At 47.7% G+C, this 17,060-nt stretch overlaps 1 protein-coding gene across 1 annotated transcript in view; it reads right to left on the bottom strand.

The window, feature by feature from the left end:
• sez6l2 (seizure related 6 homolog (mouse)-like 2) overlaps positions 1-17,060 on the bottom strand; it is a 54,074-nt gene that overhangs the window by 9,855 nt on the left and 27,159 nt on the right. Inside the window, exons 13-15 of the mRNA XM_041238713.1 lie at positions 13,102-13,256; positions 11,996-12,187; positions 9,116-9,307 (exon numbers count right to left, since the gene is read on the bottom strand). Coding sequence (XP_041094647.1) covers positions 9,116-9,307; positions 11,996-12,187; positions 13,102-13,256 — 539 coding nt within the window. The remainder of the gene's footprint in view (positions 1-9,115; positions 9,308-11,995; positions 12,188-13,101; positions 13,257-17,060) is intronic.

Here is a 17,060-nt window from a genome sequence, read left to right as displayed (position 1 = left end):
ATCAGTATTTCTATCAATATTAAAATTAACAGTACAATTAAAATATCCTCCTAATACCATCCCATCATTATTATTAATATTAAAAAGAGCTTGCTTTAATTTCTTAAAAAATAAAATTTGTTCCCCCTCTCTATTGGGGGCATAAATATTAATAAAAACATACACTGTACTGCCCAGCCTAGCTCTTACTTTTAAAATCCTCCCTTTCTCTATTTCTTCCATATCTAGTAAAACTGCCCCCAGGCTGGGTTTAAAAAGCATGGCTCCCCCTGCACTAGTACTAGCGCCTTGACTCATCACGCACAGCCCCTCCCACTCCGCTCGCCACGCCTCCTCATTCTCCTGATCCGAGTGCGTTTCCTGCAGAAACACCCCCGCCTGCTTCAGCTCTAAAAACCTAGGGAGACTTTTGTTGTGAACGACGTCCGGGCAAGTATAATTTTCAAAAGACTAGCTGCGCCCTCTGAAAACACTGTCTGCAGCCGTTCAGATTAAAAGAAACAAAAATGCACTTTTCCATCATGGCTAAAAAAACTAACAGACTAAAACAAGTAATAAAAGAAGTTGCATAAAACACAGCCATTTTAAAACAAGAGATTTTGAACCACTGTTAAAATCCTTCTTAATTTTCTGAACAATTTTTTAAAATCTATAACGTTTTGGTTGATCAAATTCTTCTGTTATTGCTTTCCTTGTGATAACGTGAGCGGAGTGGAGAAATAACCTTAAATCAGAGAAAAAAACTCTCTATTTCTACTCCCCTTTTCCCTTTTGTTTCTTTCATAAAATAATTTACCTGCTCAAGCGTATATAACTTTTTCTTACTGACAGGTTGGCTATCAGGGATGTCTGAGATAAGCGAGGAGTCAGAGAGCTCCCCCTCCAACTCATCCGCGCTGTCCTCTCGCTCGCCCCCGAGAATCTGCTCCTCCGCAGCTCCCTCCGACTCCTCGACACCGGCCTCTGCCACAGCCAGCTGTTTCAGGCGGCTGAGATTCAGCTAGCGGAGAGTCTTGCACCGCGCCCGGCTCACCCTGCGCTGTGATCTCTTCCTCCGCGTTGGGAGGGACTGACGCCCCGCCTGGAGCCCGCAGTCTCCCTGTCTGCACGGGTTCGGAGTTCTGCACTGGCTGCGCTCTGCCATCCGGCAGCTCTGCAGCCTTCCGTTGAAATCGTGTGTTTTTCGCTACTACCTTGAATGATTCTTCACCATTCTCAGTAGTAGCGGTATTATCCTCCGAACCCGTCAGTGACAGGCTGCGGCTGGGCCTCTTTGTGCGAGGCCGTGGTGTTGGTGGTTCTGCTCTGGTTTCCTTCTGGATCGCCTCCTCCTCGGTCAGCACGGGCTTGCTCTGTAGCTGCGGTGCAGGAGCCGACTCTTCTTCCTGCTCACCCCCAACACCCCTGACTTCCTCCCCGCCAGCATCGCCCTGTTCCTGCCCTGCCTCTGCTCTAGCCTCCCTTCTCGGGCAGGCTTTCCTCTGGTGTCCCTATTCTCTGCAGTAAAAACAGCTCATCATCTCAGAACTGATAAACAGCACACAATTCATCCCTTCTACATTAAAATTCCAGGCTACATTTATTACTTGATTTGGATCTTTTAATAACACAAACATCTGCCTTTTAAACGACATGACGTGCCTAACACTGTTATTTTTGCAACCCAGCGGGATTCCCTTAATTGGGCACACAAGTTTACCATAACGAGATAAATTATTTTCTGATGGCTCATTTTTTTAAAACGGGGGCACATTAGATATAATAACTTTCATTACCGGGGTTACTAGAGGGGAAACCTGAACAAATTCACCTTTCACTGTAAAGCCTTCCTCTACCAGCTTGTTTACCAGAGTCAAAATATTACCAGCGCTTTATTCATTCTTGACACTGACCTAATATTTTCAAACCCGACCACCTCTCCTATTGCCAGCAGGCGCTCCTCCACCCGAACCCCAAGATCAGGCAGGTAACGGACCCCGTGACGGCGGGTGAGAGCCCCCAGCCCTCCTGAATGACACCCCATTACGGGATCTCCAAACACACACCACTAACCTACAAACACACAAACACCCCCCCCCCCCCAAAAAGAACAACTAAGTAACTATAAACAAAAAACTAACTAACTAAATTAATAAAAAATAAAGTTTTAAATTTCCCGGTCCTACCGCACCGGCGTACCACCTCTCTGCAAGCCCTTCCCACAATCCTCCACGAGAGAGCGAGAGAGAGATAGAGAGAGAGAGAGAGGAGAGGAAGAGAGGAGAGAGAGGAGAGAGAGAGGAGAGAGAGAGAGAGAGAGAGAGAGAGAGAGAGAGAGAGAGCACCCTTTAAACTGAGCTCCTTTTCAATAACTAGTTGGAACATTCAGGGTTTGTACAGTTCCACATTTGGATATAAACAACAACAAAAAAATAGCACCAACAATCTGGATATACTCATACTGCTCGAAATCTGGACCCGAGCAGATGTGTGTACCCACTGTCCCGCAGGCTACAGCGAGTTCATCTCCCAACCCAAACGGGGCAGAGACTCAGGCGCATCAGTGTGTGGTACAAAGGGGATCTCAAAGACTCTGTCGCCCCCATTAAAAGATGAGAGACACGTTTGACTCAAAATTTAAACCTTCAAATCGGAGATCGCCCACTTCCAGATTAGGGGCACTGTGCTGCTGTGTAGAGATCTCAGCGCCAGGACTGGCAGACAGATTGACTACATCAGCACAGAGGGTGACAGCCACATGACTGGACAGATCCCTTTGTACCACACTCCCATCACTACACAGAGGAACAGCTATGACAGTGTAGTGAACAAGAGCGGGAAACAGGCACTGCTCTGTACATTATTAATAGCAGGATCAACTGCACGTGAATGAATAAAGTGCACTTTCCCGTGCTCACATATTATTACATTTTACTTGCACATCTAGTGCTGTGCAATCCTCGTGCCTAAATACAAATATATATTCACTGTTACACAGACCTGTTTATATCCTGTGTAGCCATGACTATACACCAAGATTAACACACAAAACGCAACATATAACACTGAAATACACACAGGCGCGGGCAACATTGCCACATATCCCCCCCCCCTTGTGCGTAGCACACATGGCCTCAATGGCCACCTCCCCCCTTAAAATCCCAAAAGTCTTGCTCAAAGTCCCGGGCCAAGAATGGGGACTTTAAGGGGTTCATGGGCGGCAATGTTGCCAGTAGCCAGGCTGCTACTGGCCATGCTGTCAGCAGATGTGCTGACAGCTCCCAGACTGACTCCTTCAGTTGGGGCAATTCCAGCAGCGGAAAGGATGCGGGGGAAGGTGGTCTCCTGATCTTTCCCCCTTCTGAGCCGGCAGTTCCCTCTGGTGGGGCTCTGGCCACACCGACCCCTGCGGCCAAGCAGAGCTAATGGCGACCCCTGGTGAAGCAGAACCGGCAGCCCCAGGCGATGCGACGCAGCTGGCAACCCCGGGCAATGCCAGGCAGGCATCCTTGGGCAAAGTAAGGCAGGCATCCTTGGGCGAAATGAGGCAGGCATCCTTGGGCGAAGCGAGGAAGGCATCCTTGGGTGAAGCGAGGCAGGCATCCTTGGGCGAAGTGAGGAAGGCATCTTAGGCGACTGTTCTTCCCAGTGCTTCCTTCAGCAGCCTATGCACAGGCTGCTGAGGACTGCCAGCATTTAGTCCTGGTCCTTCTGGTGAAGGGAGAGGCGGCACTGATGGTGATGGAGGCAGAGGCAGCTCCAGCTCCTCTCCTCGTGATGTTGGGGGAAGTGATACCAGCAGGCATTCATCCTCTGCTGGTGGACAAGGACTCAGCAGGCATTCACCCTCTGCTGGTGGAAAGGGACCCAGCAGGCATTCACCCTCTTCTGGTGGACAAGGACCCAGCAGGTATTCACCCTCTGCTGGTGGACAAGGACCCAGCAGGCATCCACCCTCTGCTGGTGGAGGTGGCGAAGGCAGAGGCAGCTCCTACTGCTCTGCTCCTCGCAGTGGAGGTGGCAGAGGCAGAGGCAGCTGGTGACGGAGGTGGGAGTGGTGTGTAGTCTCCTGGCAACTGAGGCGCTCCCTCACTTGCTAGGGACTGGTGCGGCTCTCCCTCACTTGCAGGGGACTGGTGCGGCTCTCCCTCTGGTCCTGGAGACAGCGTCAGGGCTTCTCCTGATGAGACCAGAGGCGGGACCTCTCCCATATTGGCAGCCAGGTAGTTGAACACCATGGCTGCGATGTCTCGGTGGGACACTGGGTGGTGTTGTTGTTCCCAAGTTTCCCAATGCTCCCCATCTCGGGCCCACAGCAGGTTAATCACCTTTGGGGCCAGTCAGCCAGTCCCAGATCTCCCTCGATGGAGGCCCTCGAGCAAGCAGGGCTTCTCCCACCGACGCTGGAGACGGAACCAGCAGACACTCTTCCTCTCCTGGTGGAGACTTGGGCTGTGCACGCTCTGACTCCCCCTTTACATGCTGTGAACGCACTGACTCCTCCCTCTTGGGCTGTGGACACATTGACTCCTCCCTCTTGGGCTGTGGACCCACTGACTCCTCCCTCTTGGGCTGTGGACGTTCTGCCTCCTTCCACGCAGGCTATGGAGGTAAAACCAGCCGGCATTTTTCCTCTGCTGGTGGGGACTTGGGCTGTGGACACTCTGCCTTCCTCTTCTGGGGCTGTGGATGCACGACTCCCCCTTTGTGGGCTGTAGACGCCTGTGTTCCCCCCTTCTGGACGCTGGATACTCAGGCTCCTCCCACTCAGGTGTAGGACGTTTGGGCTCCTCCCCCTCAGGCATAGGGCAACTGGGATCCTGATCAACTGGCTCCTTTTCAGGGCAATTCTCATCGTCATGCCCATAAGCAATGCATATAGTGCACCACCTTGGCTCCCTCTGCTTCCTCCTCACCTTTCCCTTTCTCTGCCTCCTTCATTTCACCTTCCTCTCCTGGGCCAGTTCCTCCTCTCCCTCTTGGTAGGGACAGACAGCCACCACGTGCCTGTACACTCCACAGGCAAGGCACCAGCCTTGGTCCTCCAGATCACTGAAGAGCTCCTCCAGCTCAGCGCAGCCATCTCTTCCCACTCTGGCCTGCGTCTAGGAGGCGAAGGTAATACCATGAAGACACCACGTGTCACAAAGACGGCTGTAGTGGGTGACGTCAGACCAGAAACCAGGAACCAGGAAATAAACAACAGAGAGGTGGAGTTTTGGGGAAGCTGAGCGCTTAAAAAGGTTGTAACAAACAAAAACACAGGACACAGCACGTTTGCAAAATTAAACAAACAAAACGGACTACACAGACAAACATGGTGAGCTGATATTTTAACGATTATTATTATTATTATTATTATTATTATTATTATTATTATTATTATTATTAACTCCATCTCCAGTCCCGTTCTCCACTCACCGAACACACAACCGAGTGAGTGACAGCATGATGCTTTTATGCAGCTGTACAGAGACTCGATTGCTAATCAATCATTCAATTGGAGTCGCGGTACATAATAAAGTGAATTAATAAAGTGCAATTCCCCGTGCTCACATATTACATTTTACTTGCACGTGAAGTGCTGTGCAATCCTCGTGCCTAAATACAAATATACATTTTAAACACTTGTGTTACACAGACCCGTTTATATCCCGTGTACCAATGACTATACACCAACATTAACACACAACATGCAACATATAACACTGAAATACACACAGGGGCGGGCAACATTGCCACAGGTAGTGTCGATTTTTTTTCTCGTGAGACTTGGCAACAGTGTTAACCTTCCCCGTCTGTCTCACAGGCAGCAACTAATTCCTGAACACCTCATTTTGTTGTTGACAAGAGTTTGTGGCATTTTTGGGACTGGATTAATGCACTTCAGTCCGTTTCATCAGTGTCTGCCACCTCCCTTTCAAGTGCCCACTACCTGTATTGGCCCAAGCGTGGTATTGAATGCTTCCTCAGCAGCTGTCAGCCGTCTGGACAGGTAGGGTTTCTAAGCAAGTTTAGCTGATCCCCTATATGCTGTATTGCCTGAATGAAAGGGATATCTATTGATCGATTAATAGATAGATAGATAGATAGATAGATAGATAGATAGATAGATAGATAGATAGATAGATAGATAGATAGATAGATAATGTCTCTGCAGGTTTTCAGCCATGGTGATCTGCAATACCTGTTGCTCAGTTTAATTTTATACCTCCGAGTTTATTTTTGATTAATGAGTTGTAAGATACATTAGTTGAAACAGTATTCACTAATAATGACAATTGAAAAACTATCTAGGCAAGAGTAGTAAAACACATTATTAACCAGCCAGGTACAGCAGCTTAGATTCACTCGTGTTCTCTGAGCGTGGAAACCACATTTTCACAAAAGTTCACTAGTAATCCTCAAAAACAGCACGAGTACTATGCATAGCTAATTTACATATCAACCCCCACCTTTTCCAATTAATTTGCATGCTGTCGGGTGAAAAGCCTGGTTTACTCGAGTAAAATAAACTGAGCGAATGGAAACCCCAAAAAGCATTTCTCGTGTAAATGTTCGAGTTAGAAAAAAACTTGCATGGAAACCCCATGAAAGATGGAATAAATTCAGCTGTAAATTATATTAATTAAAACAAAACTGAGTATAAAACAACTAGAAAACTATTAAGCAAACAATCCAACCAGAACACAGAGAACCCAACAATCCAACCATAATACAGAAAGAACCCAGCAACCCAACCAGGACACAGAGAACCCAACAATCCAACCAGAGCACACAGAGAACCCAACAATCCAACCAGAACACAGAGAACCCAACAATCCAACCAGAACACAGAGAACCCAACAATCCAACCAGAACACAGAGAACCCAACAATCCAACCAGAACACAGAGAACCCAACAACCAGAACCAACCAACAACACCAGAACACAGAGAACCCAACAATCCAACCAGAACACAGAGAACCCAACAATCCAACCAGAACACAGAGAACCCAACAATCCAACCAGAACACAGAGAACCCAACAATCCAACCAGAACACAGAGAACCCAACAATCCAACCAGAACACACAACCCAACAATCCAACCAGAACACAGAGAACCCAACAATCCAACCAGAACACAGAGAACCCAACAATCCAACCAGAACACAGAGAACCCAACAATCCAACCAAACACAGGAACCCAAATTCAGCCATAATTATATAAATTATAACCAGAACACAGAGTATAACAATAACCAGAACACATTGACCCAACAATCCAACCAGAACACAGAGAACCCAACAATCCAACCAGAACACAGAGAACCCAACAATCCAACCAGAACACAGAGAACCCAACAATCCAACCAGAACACAGAGAGAACCCAACAATCTGACCAGAACACAGAGAACCCAACAATCCAACCAGAACACAGAGAACCCAACAATCCAACCAGAACACAGAGAACCCAACAATCCAACCAAAACACAGAGAACCCAACAATCCAACCAGAACACAGAGAACCCAACAATCTGACCAGAACACAGAGAGAACCCAACAATAAATTCAGACCAGAACAATACTGAGAGAGAACCCAACAATCCAACCAGAACACAGAGAACCCAACAATCCAACCAGAACACAGAGAACCCAACAATCCAACAAACACAGAGAACCAACAACACCAGAACACAGAGAACCCAACAATCTGAACCAGAACACAGAGAACCCAACAATCCAACCAGAACACAGAGAACCCAACAATCCAACCAGAACACAGAGAACCCAACAATCCAACCAGAACACAGAGAGCCCAACCCAACAATCCAACCAGAACACAGAGAAACCCAACAATCCAATCAACAATCCAACACAGAGAACCCAACAATCCAACCAGAACACACAAACAAAATTAACTAACTCTGGATCAAAATTCAATCTTAAAACTAAAACAATTGGAAACAATAATTAAAGACAACTGGAGCCCACTCAATTTCCCATTAACTGTACTGGAGCTGAAAGGTGGTAATGAGGGAGCGTGTATAGGGGGAAGGAGGTGTAATGAGGGTGAGTGTATAGGGGAGGGAAGGAGGTGTAATGAGGGAGGGTGTATAGGGGAGGGAGGGAGGTGTAACGAGGGAGGGTATATAGGGGAGAGAGGGAGGTGTAATGAGGGAGGGTGTATAGGGGAGAGAGGGAGGTGTAATGAGGGAGGTGTAATGAGGGAGGGTGTATAGGGGAGAGAGGGAGGTGTAATGAGGGAGGGTGTATAGGGGAGGGAGGGAGGTGTAATGAGGGAGGGTGTATAGGGGAGGGAGGTGTAATGAGGGAGGGTGTATAGGGGAGGGAGGGAGGTGTAATGAGGGAGGGTGTATAGGGGAGGGAGGGAGGGAGTTGTAATGTAATGAGGGAGGGTGTATAGGGGAGGGAGGGAGGTGTAATGAGGGAGGGTGTATAGGGGAGGGAGGGAGGTGTAATGAGGGAGGGTGTATAGGGGAGGGAGGGAGGTGTAATAGGGAGGGTGTATAGGGGAGGGAGGGAGGTGTAATGAGGGAGGGTGTATAGGGGAGAGAGGGAGGTGTAATGAGGGAGGGTGTATAGGGGAGGGAGGGAGGTGTAATGAGGGAGGGTGTATAGGGGAGAGAGGGAGGTGTAATGAGGGAGGGTGTATAGGGAGAGGTGTAATGAGGGAGGGTGTATAGGGGAGGGAGGGAGGTGTAATGAGGGAGGGTGTATAGGGGAGGTGAATGAGGGAGGGTGTATAGGGGAGGGAGGGAGGGTGTAATGAGGGAGGGTGTATAGGGGAGGGAGGGAGGTGTAATGAGGGAGGGTGTATAGGGGAGGGAGGGAGGTGTAATGAGGGAGGGTGTATAGGGGAAGGAGGGTGTATAGAGGAGGGAGGAAGGGGGTTATCTGTTTGTGTTGTGTCTCTATTCATGTTTTTAAGTGTTTTGGTAAAACCACATTTTATTTTGTCATGCCAATAAAGCCTTTTTTAATTTGAATTTGAAAGAGAGAGAACCAGGGAGGAGAGGCAAGCAGAGAGAGTGACACAAAGAGACAAAGAGTTGCAAGGAGACATAGAGACAAAGAGACACAGGGAGAGACACGGGGGGGGGGGGAGTGTTGTGGACTGTTCCATTCCTACCTTTGCAGAAGGGGGGTGGGCTATTCCACTGGGAGGGGTGTCCTGGCACACAGGTGACAGTGACCTCGCCGATCAGCTCAAAGCCTTCATAGCAGAAGAAGCGCAGAGACTCGCCGGCCTGGTAACGGTGCTTATACAGGGTCTGATAACCATTCTCTGGGACCCCAGGGTTCAAACATGGATCATACTTCACTGGAGAGAGAGGAGAGAGGAGAGAGGAGACAGAGGAGAGAGGATAGAGAAGGGAGAGAGGAGAGGAGAGAGAAGGGAGAGAGAAGAAGAAGAGAGGAGAGAGGGGGAGAGAGGAGAGAAGGGAGAGAGGAGCAAGGAGAAAGAGGGGGAGAGAGGAGAGAGAGAAGGAAGAGAGGAGCGAAGAGAAAGGGGGAGATGACAACATTATTTGTATATATAGGTACAAGGTATCAAAAAAAAAAAAAAAAATCAACAATTGCACATTCAAAAAAATATAATTTCACCCTTTCAGTTATAAGCAACCCTGATGTTTGAGTCACACAAACAGCTGCAGCTCCCCCTCCTCCCGCAGCGCACAGACCTTGACTCACACACCAGCACTGCTAGAAATTCAACAGGTCCTGGGTCATGGAAGGTGAAACCCAGTCTCCTCCTCTGTACAGAATGCACAGGCTGCGCTGGCCGCAGGGTTGAAATGGTGAATGTAGCGCCCCGCGTAGATCTCCTGAACGCTCGGGCAGGGTGGCTTGTAAAGAGTCCTCCAAGCCGTGTCAGGCAGGGTCTGGAGAGCACTCATATGGCACATCTTCACACAGTGTCTGTTTATCAGGGAGTGGGCAGGAAAGGGCTGCTGTGTGTCAGTGCTGCACCATCTTCCCTCCAGCCCCTCAGAAACAGCAGGGGACACCAGAAAACCAGGGCAGGCAGGTTCCTGTTCTACAATGCCCCCTCCAACTGCCTGGCCAGGCTCCCCACCTCTCTCCCCAACTCGGCGGTCATCAGCCGCAGGTTTCTCAGTTTGGTGAACCCTCCTGCCACAAAACCGGAGCACAGCGACCCTGAGTGGAAACTTTCCATGGAACAGAGGGTTGAAGGACAGCGGCTCCTCCAGCAGCAAGCCTGTTGTCAGAGAGTCCTCTTGTCTCGCCACCCTGTAGAAGTCAAGGAGCCCAGAGGTGTCTATCTTGGGCAGGTCAAGCAGGAACAGGTGACGGTCCCAGCCCAGCCCAGCCCCCTCACTCTGCGCAAGAAAGAGAAAGCTGTGTTCCTCCAGCTCAGCTCCAGAGAGAACAGCAGCCTCTGCACCGCCTGCAGCCAAAAAGCAGCCATACGACTGTACACATCTATCAGCTCTTGGCTCCCCTCACCCGGGGATAGGTGCAGCCAGTGATGTCTGTTCCAGAAGAACTGCAGCAGCTCTCTTTGAATCTCAATCAGTTGCCTGGGGGAGGGTCTAGGCACATCAGTCTCTGGCAGAGCCTGGAGGCCACCAGATTGTTTATCACAAGAATCCACCCCCTGTATGAGAGCTGAAGAAGCAGCCATCGCCAGCGCTGCAGCTTCCCCTTGACTTTGTCCACCAGGCCATCCCAGTTATGTAGTCTGTACTGCTGCCCCCACAAGATGCACTCCCAGCACCCTGATTCCCGTCCTCTCCCAGCGCAGTGGCTGCGGGGGCAAGAAGGTTGTACACTTCCCCCAGTTCACCCTAGCAGAGAAGGCCCTCCGAATGGCATCCAGGGTGTCCTTCAGAAGCAGAAGATCAGAGTGAGAGGTGATAAAAACAGTGATGTCGTCAGCGTAGGCAGACAGCCGGACTGGGGGGGCGCTGGGCACCGAGGGCACTGCCAGGCCAGCCAGCCTGCTCCAGAGTTGACAAAGCAGGGGTTCAATACAGAGGGAGTAGACCAGGGTTCAATACAGAGGGAGTAGAGCAGGGTTCAATACAAATGGAGTAGAGCAGGGTTCAATACAGATGGAGTAGAGCATGCCTGACAGTCAGCAGCCCTGATGAACCCAACTCTGCACAGGGAACCACAGAACTCCCTCATTCTGTAGGCCAGGGTTTTTGATAACCTTTTATAATCCGAGCAGAGAAGCGCGACAGGGCGCCAATTTTTCAGTTCTTTTGAAACCGTTTTTTTGGCAGCTGGATAGCCATGGCCCTGCATCAACTCAGGGGCAACTCCTGCAAGACCTGGAACAGGTCTTCTCAGACCCCAGTCCTTTACAGAACTCTGCCTGCAGGCCATCAATGCCTGGGTGACGGTCTCTGTCAGCTTCTGTAGTTTGGGGAGGGGGGGGGGGGGGGGAATTCTCCAGGGGGCGCTGTCCTTTGGGGACAGTCTGGGCTGTCCTGGAGCAGTAGGCAGTCTGCTCTGTCCGACCAAGTGCGTTTCCTGTAAAAACACCACATTCGCTCTCTTCATTGAAATTAAAGCAAGTCTCTTATGAAAACCCCTACAGCCATTGATATTAAAAGTTGCGATTTGAATTTTTTTCCATGATGAAAAACAAGAAGCAACAATAAGCAAAAAAAAAAAAACTAGAAATACAAAACTCCAGACGGATGTGTCCATTAGTTTAGGGATCTTTTTTCAGATGCTGTTATTTTCTTTAACCTGTATCATTTCTTCTGATCCAGTGGCTTTTCTCATCGCTACTCTAGCAGAATAAACGAACAGCGGATTACAGCGAAAAAAACTTGCCAATTCCAATGCCCCTTCTCCTTTTTGTTTCACCAAGAAACAAAACAACGTTATCTCTATTGTAAATGCTACCCTTACCTTGCAGGTTATCAGAGCCTTGTCAAACAGCACCAAGGCAGATAGACGCACTATCACACAGTCACACCACAGACAGACCTTCACACAGACAAACGGAACAGGGCAGGTGTTTCAAACTCACAGACACATTTGGGGATGCGGTCGCTCCACTTGGGGGTCCCTGTGTCCCGGCTGTAGCAGGTGATTGAGGGGCTCCCCTCGATCTGATACCCCTCCGCACAGGAGAACTGAACCTGGGAGCCCACAGCAAACCGTTGATCAGAGACCAGACGAGCTCCGTGAGCAATCTCACCCGGATTCAAGCAAGAGAGGACTGAGGAGAGAGGATAGAAAAGAAGAGAGGAGAAAGAGAGGAGGGGAGAGGAGAGAAGACAGAGGAGATAGGAGAGAGGAGAGAGGACAGAGGAGAGAGGAGGAGAGAAGGCAGAGGACAGAGGAGAGAGGAAAGAGAGAGGAGGGAAGAGAGGAGAGAAGACAGAAGAGAGAAGACAGAGGAGAGAGGAAAGAAAAGAGAGAAGAGAGGAGAGAGGAGAGAGGAGAGAGGACAGAGAGAAAAGACAGGTGAGAGGGATGAGTGGAGAGGAGAGAAGACAGGAGAGAGTAGAGCAAAGAGGACAGAGGAGAGGAGAGGGGAGAGAGGAGGGGAGAGGAGAGATAGGGGAGAGGAGAGAAGAGGAGAGAGTAGAGCAGAGAGGAGGCAAAGAGGACAGAGGAGAGGAGAGGGGAGAGAGGAGGGGAGAGGAGATGATAGGGGAGAGGAGAGAAGACAGGAGAGAGTAGAGCAAAGAGGACAGAGGAGAGGAGAGGGGAGAGAGGAGGGGAGAGGAGATGATAGGGGAGAGGAGAGAAGACAGGAGAGAGTAGAGCAGAGAGGAGAGGAGAGAGATGATAGGGGAGAGGAGAGAAGACAGGAGAGAGTAGGGAGAGAGGAGAGAGGAGGGGAGAGGAGAGATAGGGGAGAGGAGAGAAGACAGGAGAGAGTAGAGCAAAGAGGACAGAGGAGAGGAGAGGGGAGAGAGGAGGGGAGAGGAGATGAGAGATACAAAAAAAAGAGATACGGGGGATATCATTATCATATTTATATTATTTTCATACTGCACTTATTCTCTGTGCATATTGACTTAATGATGTCATAGATTTTACTCCCTACACCGCTTTTAAGAATTAAGAATAGACCTGGATACCAAATTGAGTGAAATGTTTTTTTTAAAAGCATAAAACAAGCACTTTTCCTTTTATCTTTGTGGTGGACGTGCTTGTTGATAAGGGTGTGGAGGGTGTAAATATGGTCAGAGGTGTGGTGGTTTGGTAGGAAGCCAATCTGACTCTTACTCAAGACACTGTGTTCAGTAAGGAAGGCCAGTATCAGAGTGTTGATGATACTGCAGAACACCTTCCCCAGGTTACTGCTCACAGCAATGCCTCAGTAATTGCTAGGGTTGAATTTGTCTCCACGTTTGTGAACAGGGGTTGCAAGCCCTTGGTTCCAGATATCAGGGAAGCAGCCCCCAATCAGCTGGATAATTTTAGCAGCGCCTCCTGCAGCTGTGTTTCAGCATCTCATTGATGCTGTCAGGCCTGCAGGCTTTGCTGGGCTTCAGGGCTTCAAGTTTATTTTTCAGCTCCAGTACAGTTATTGGGAAATGATCAATTATTATTTCCAATTGTTTTACTTTTGTTAAGATTTAAATTGATCCAGATTTAGTTAATATATCTGTGTGTTTCTGATTGGATTGTTGGGGTCTCTGTGTTCTGGTTGGATTGTTGGGTTCTCTGTGTTCTGATTGGATTGTTGGGTTCTCTCTGTGTTCTGGTTGGAATGCTGGGTTCTCTGTGTTCTGGTTGGATTGTTGGGTTCTCTGTGTTCTGGTTGGATTGTTGGGTTATCTGTGTTCTGGTTGGATTGTTGGGTTCTCTGTGTTCTGGTTGGATTGTTGGGTTCTCTGTGTTCTGGTCAGATTGTTGGGTTCTCTGTGTTCTGGTTGGATTGTTGGGTTCTCTGTGTTCTGGTTGGATTGTTGGGTTCTCTGTGTTCTGGTTGGATTGTTGGGTTCTCTGTGTTCTGGTTGGATTGTTGGGTTCTCTGTGTTCTGGTTGGATTGTTGGGTTCTCTGTGTTCTGGTTGGATTGTTGGGTTCTCTGTGTTCTGGTTGGATTGTTGGGTTCTCTGTGTTCTGGTTGGATTGTTGGGTTCTCTGTGTTCTGGTTGGATTGTTGGGTTCTCTGTGTTCTGGTTGGATTGTTGGGTTCTCTGTGTTCTGGTTGGATTGTTGGGTTCTCTGTGTTCTGGTTGGATTGTTGGGTTCTGTGTGTTCTGGTTGGATTGTTGGGTTCTCTGTGTTCTGGTTGGATTGTTGGGTTCTCTGTGTTCTGGTTGGATTGTTGGGTTCTCTGTGTTCTGGTTGGATTGTTGGGTTCTCTCTCTGTTCTGGTTGGATTGTTGGGTTCTCTCTGTGGTTGGATTGCTGGGTTCTCTGTGTTCTGGTTGGATTGTTGGGTTCTCTGTGTTCTGGTTGGATTGTTGGGTTCTCTGTGTTCTGGTTGGATTGTTGGGTTCTCTGTGTTCTGGTTGGATTGTTGGGTTCTCTGTGTTCTGGTTGGATTGTTGGGTTCTCTGTGTTCTGGTTGGATTGTTGGGTTCTCTGTGTTCTGGTTGGATTGTTGGGTTCTCTGTGTTCTGGTTGGATTGTTGGGTTCTCTGTGTTCTGGTTGGATTGTTGGGTTCTCTGTGTTCTGGTTGGATTGTTGGGTTCTCTGTGTTCTGGTTGGATTGTTGGGTTCTGTGTGTTCTGGTTGGATTGTTGGGTTCTCTGTGTTATGGTTGGATTGTTGGGTTCTCTCTGTGTTCTGGTTGGATTGTTGGGTTCTCTGTGTTCTGGTTGGATTGTTGGGTTCTCTCTGTGTTCTGGTCAGATTGTTGGGGTCTCTGTGTTCTGGTTGGATTGTTGGGTTCTGGTTGGATTGTTGGGTTCTCTGTGTTCTGGTTTGATTGTTCTCTTAATAGTTTTCTAGTTATTTTATACTCAGTATTAAACCATTTATAATTTATATAATTATGGCTGAATTTATTCCATCTTTGTAGATTTGAAATGTTTTGGTTAGAAAGCTGTTTAGCTTACTTTCTATTACTGGACTATTAATGGTTTTATTATATTCCTCAGCTCTGCTTTGTGTCCATCTACAGGCTGGTTTGAGGTTGTACAATGTGGCGGACGAAGGGGGTGGGGAGTGGGGGTTCAGATTGGAATTGTTTAGGTCAGTGTTTTTTAGATACAGGACTGTTTGATAATGGTCTGATAGAGGGCTCTGTTGCCACACTACAAATGCATTACTAGACCCTGGTTCCATGTCTGTTTTGGCGTAGTCTACCACACTGTTTCCCAGAGCTGAGCTGTATGTGTATCTGCCCAGAGAATCCCCTGTGATCCTGCTATTAATAATGTACAGAGCCAGGCCTTTACAGAGATGCAGTGCCTGTTTCCCGCTCTTGTTCACTACACTGTCATAGCTGTTCCTCTGTGTAGTGATGGGTGTGTGGTATAATTAATCAAAACGCATGGCTGAAGACGTGGTGCACACGGGAAGGCTTCACCTATCTTGATCATTGGACCACATTCTACAACAAGGACTATCTATATAAGCGGGACGGACTGCACTTAAATAAAAAGGGAAACCAGTCTACTCAGAGAAAGGATCCTCGAGCAGGTTCAGAAGCATTTAAACTAGAAAGGAAGGGGGGAGAAATCAACAAAAAAAACTGAAGGGAGGCCACGTCAAAACAAGGGCAACAACTCGGGTAAGACAACCATTAAATGTATTTATCTGAATGTCTCAGAAACAAAATGTTAGAACTTGAAGCTACTGCACAAACAAGTAACTATGATGTGATAGGTGTTACAGAAACTTGGTTATCCAAGAGTGATGGGGACGAATATAATATTTGTGGGTATACACTGTATAGGAAAGACAGGCAGGACAGAAGAGGTGGAGGGGTAGCGCTGTATATAAGAAACAGTCAGAAGCCCAGGTGTTAAACCAGAACAAAGAAAACAAAGCCGAATCAATATGAGTTATAATAAAGGACAGAACTTCAAAGGGTAGACCGCCAGATTCAGAGGGTGAGCAAAATAATCTGTTATACAATGACATTAGAAATGCGTGTAGCAAAGGTGAAGCCATACTAATGGGGGATTTCAACTTCCCCCATATAAAATGGGAAAAACCGGTGGGGAGCACGACGGACGAAATTGAAATGGTGGAAATGACAAATGACTGTTTCCTAACACAATTTGTTAAGGCACTGACTAGAGGGGAGGCATGCCTTGATTTAGTCTTTTCAAATAACGAAGACAGAATAACTAAAACAGAGGTCAGAGAACCACTGGCAAACTCAAGACCACAACATGTTTTCATTTCAAGTGCTTTTTAAAACCCATAAAGACTAAAGCTAAGGTTTGCAATTTCAGAAAGACAAACTATGAAGGTATGAAACAGAGACTAACAGAAGTAGATTGGAGTAAAAAAGAGAAAATATCCACAGAAAAAGGATGTTTGTTTTTTAAAAATGTAGTACAACATGTGCCAAACAATTACATCCTAAAAGTAGACAAATCTAAATGTAAAACTAAATTGCCAAAATGGTTTATCAGATCAATTAAAAAAATATTCAGTTAAAAAAGGCACTTTACAGAATGTTTAAAAAGGACCAAGAAAAAAGTACATAGAAAGAGTACTCGGAACTGCAAACGCAAGTCAAAAAGGAAGTTAGAAAGGCCAAGAGAGAAATAGAAATGAACATTGCTAAGGGGGTTAAAACCAATTCCAAAATGTGTTTCCAATATTATAACAGCAAGAGAACATTCAAAGAGGAGGTTAAATGTCTAAGAGATACAAATTGTAAAATCATAGACGAAGCACTGGCACTTGTCAGGATAGAAGGGAAAATGAATGGAGCAAAGTACAGAGAAGTCCTTGAGGAAAACCTGCTGCCCTCTGCAAGAAAGCTGAAACTGGGACTGAAGTTCACCTTTCAGCATGACAATGACCCAAAGCACACAGCCAAAGCTACACTGGAGTGGCTAAGGAACAAAAAGGTAACTGTCCTTGAGTGGCCCAGGCAGAGCCCCGACCTAAATCCAATCAAAAATTTGTGGCATGACTTGAAGATTGCTGTCCATCAATGTTCA

This window comes from Polyodon spathula, chromosome 50 (assembly GCF_017654505.1).
Source record: "Polyodon spathula isolate WHYD16114869_AA chromosome 50, ASM1765450v1, whole genome shotgun sequence".
Taxonomy (NCBI): Eukaryota; Metazoa; Chordata; class Actinopteri; order Acipenseriformes; family Polyodontidae; genus Polyodon; species Polyodon spathula.
The sequence above is the reverse complement of the archived record's forward strand: the minus strand, read 5'-3'. Positions and strand labels throughout refer to the sequence as shown.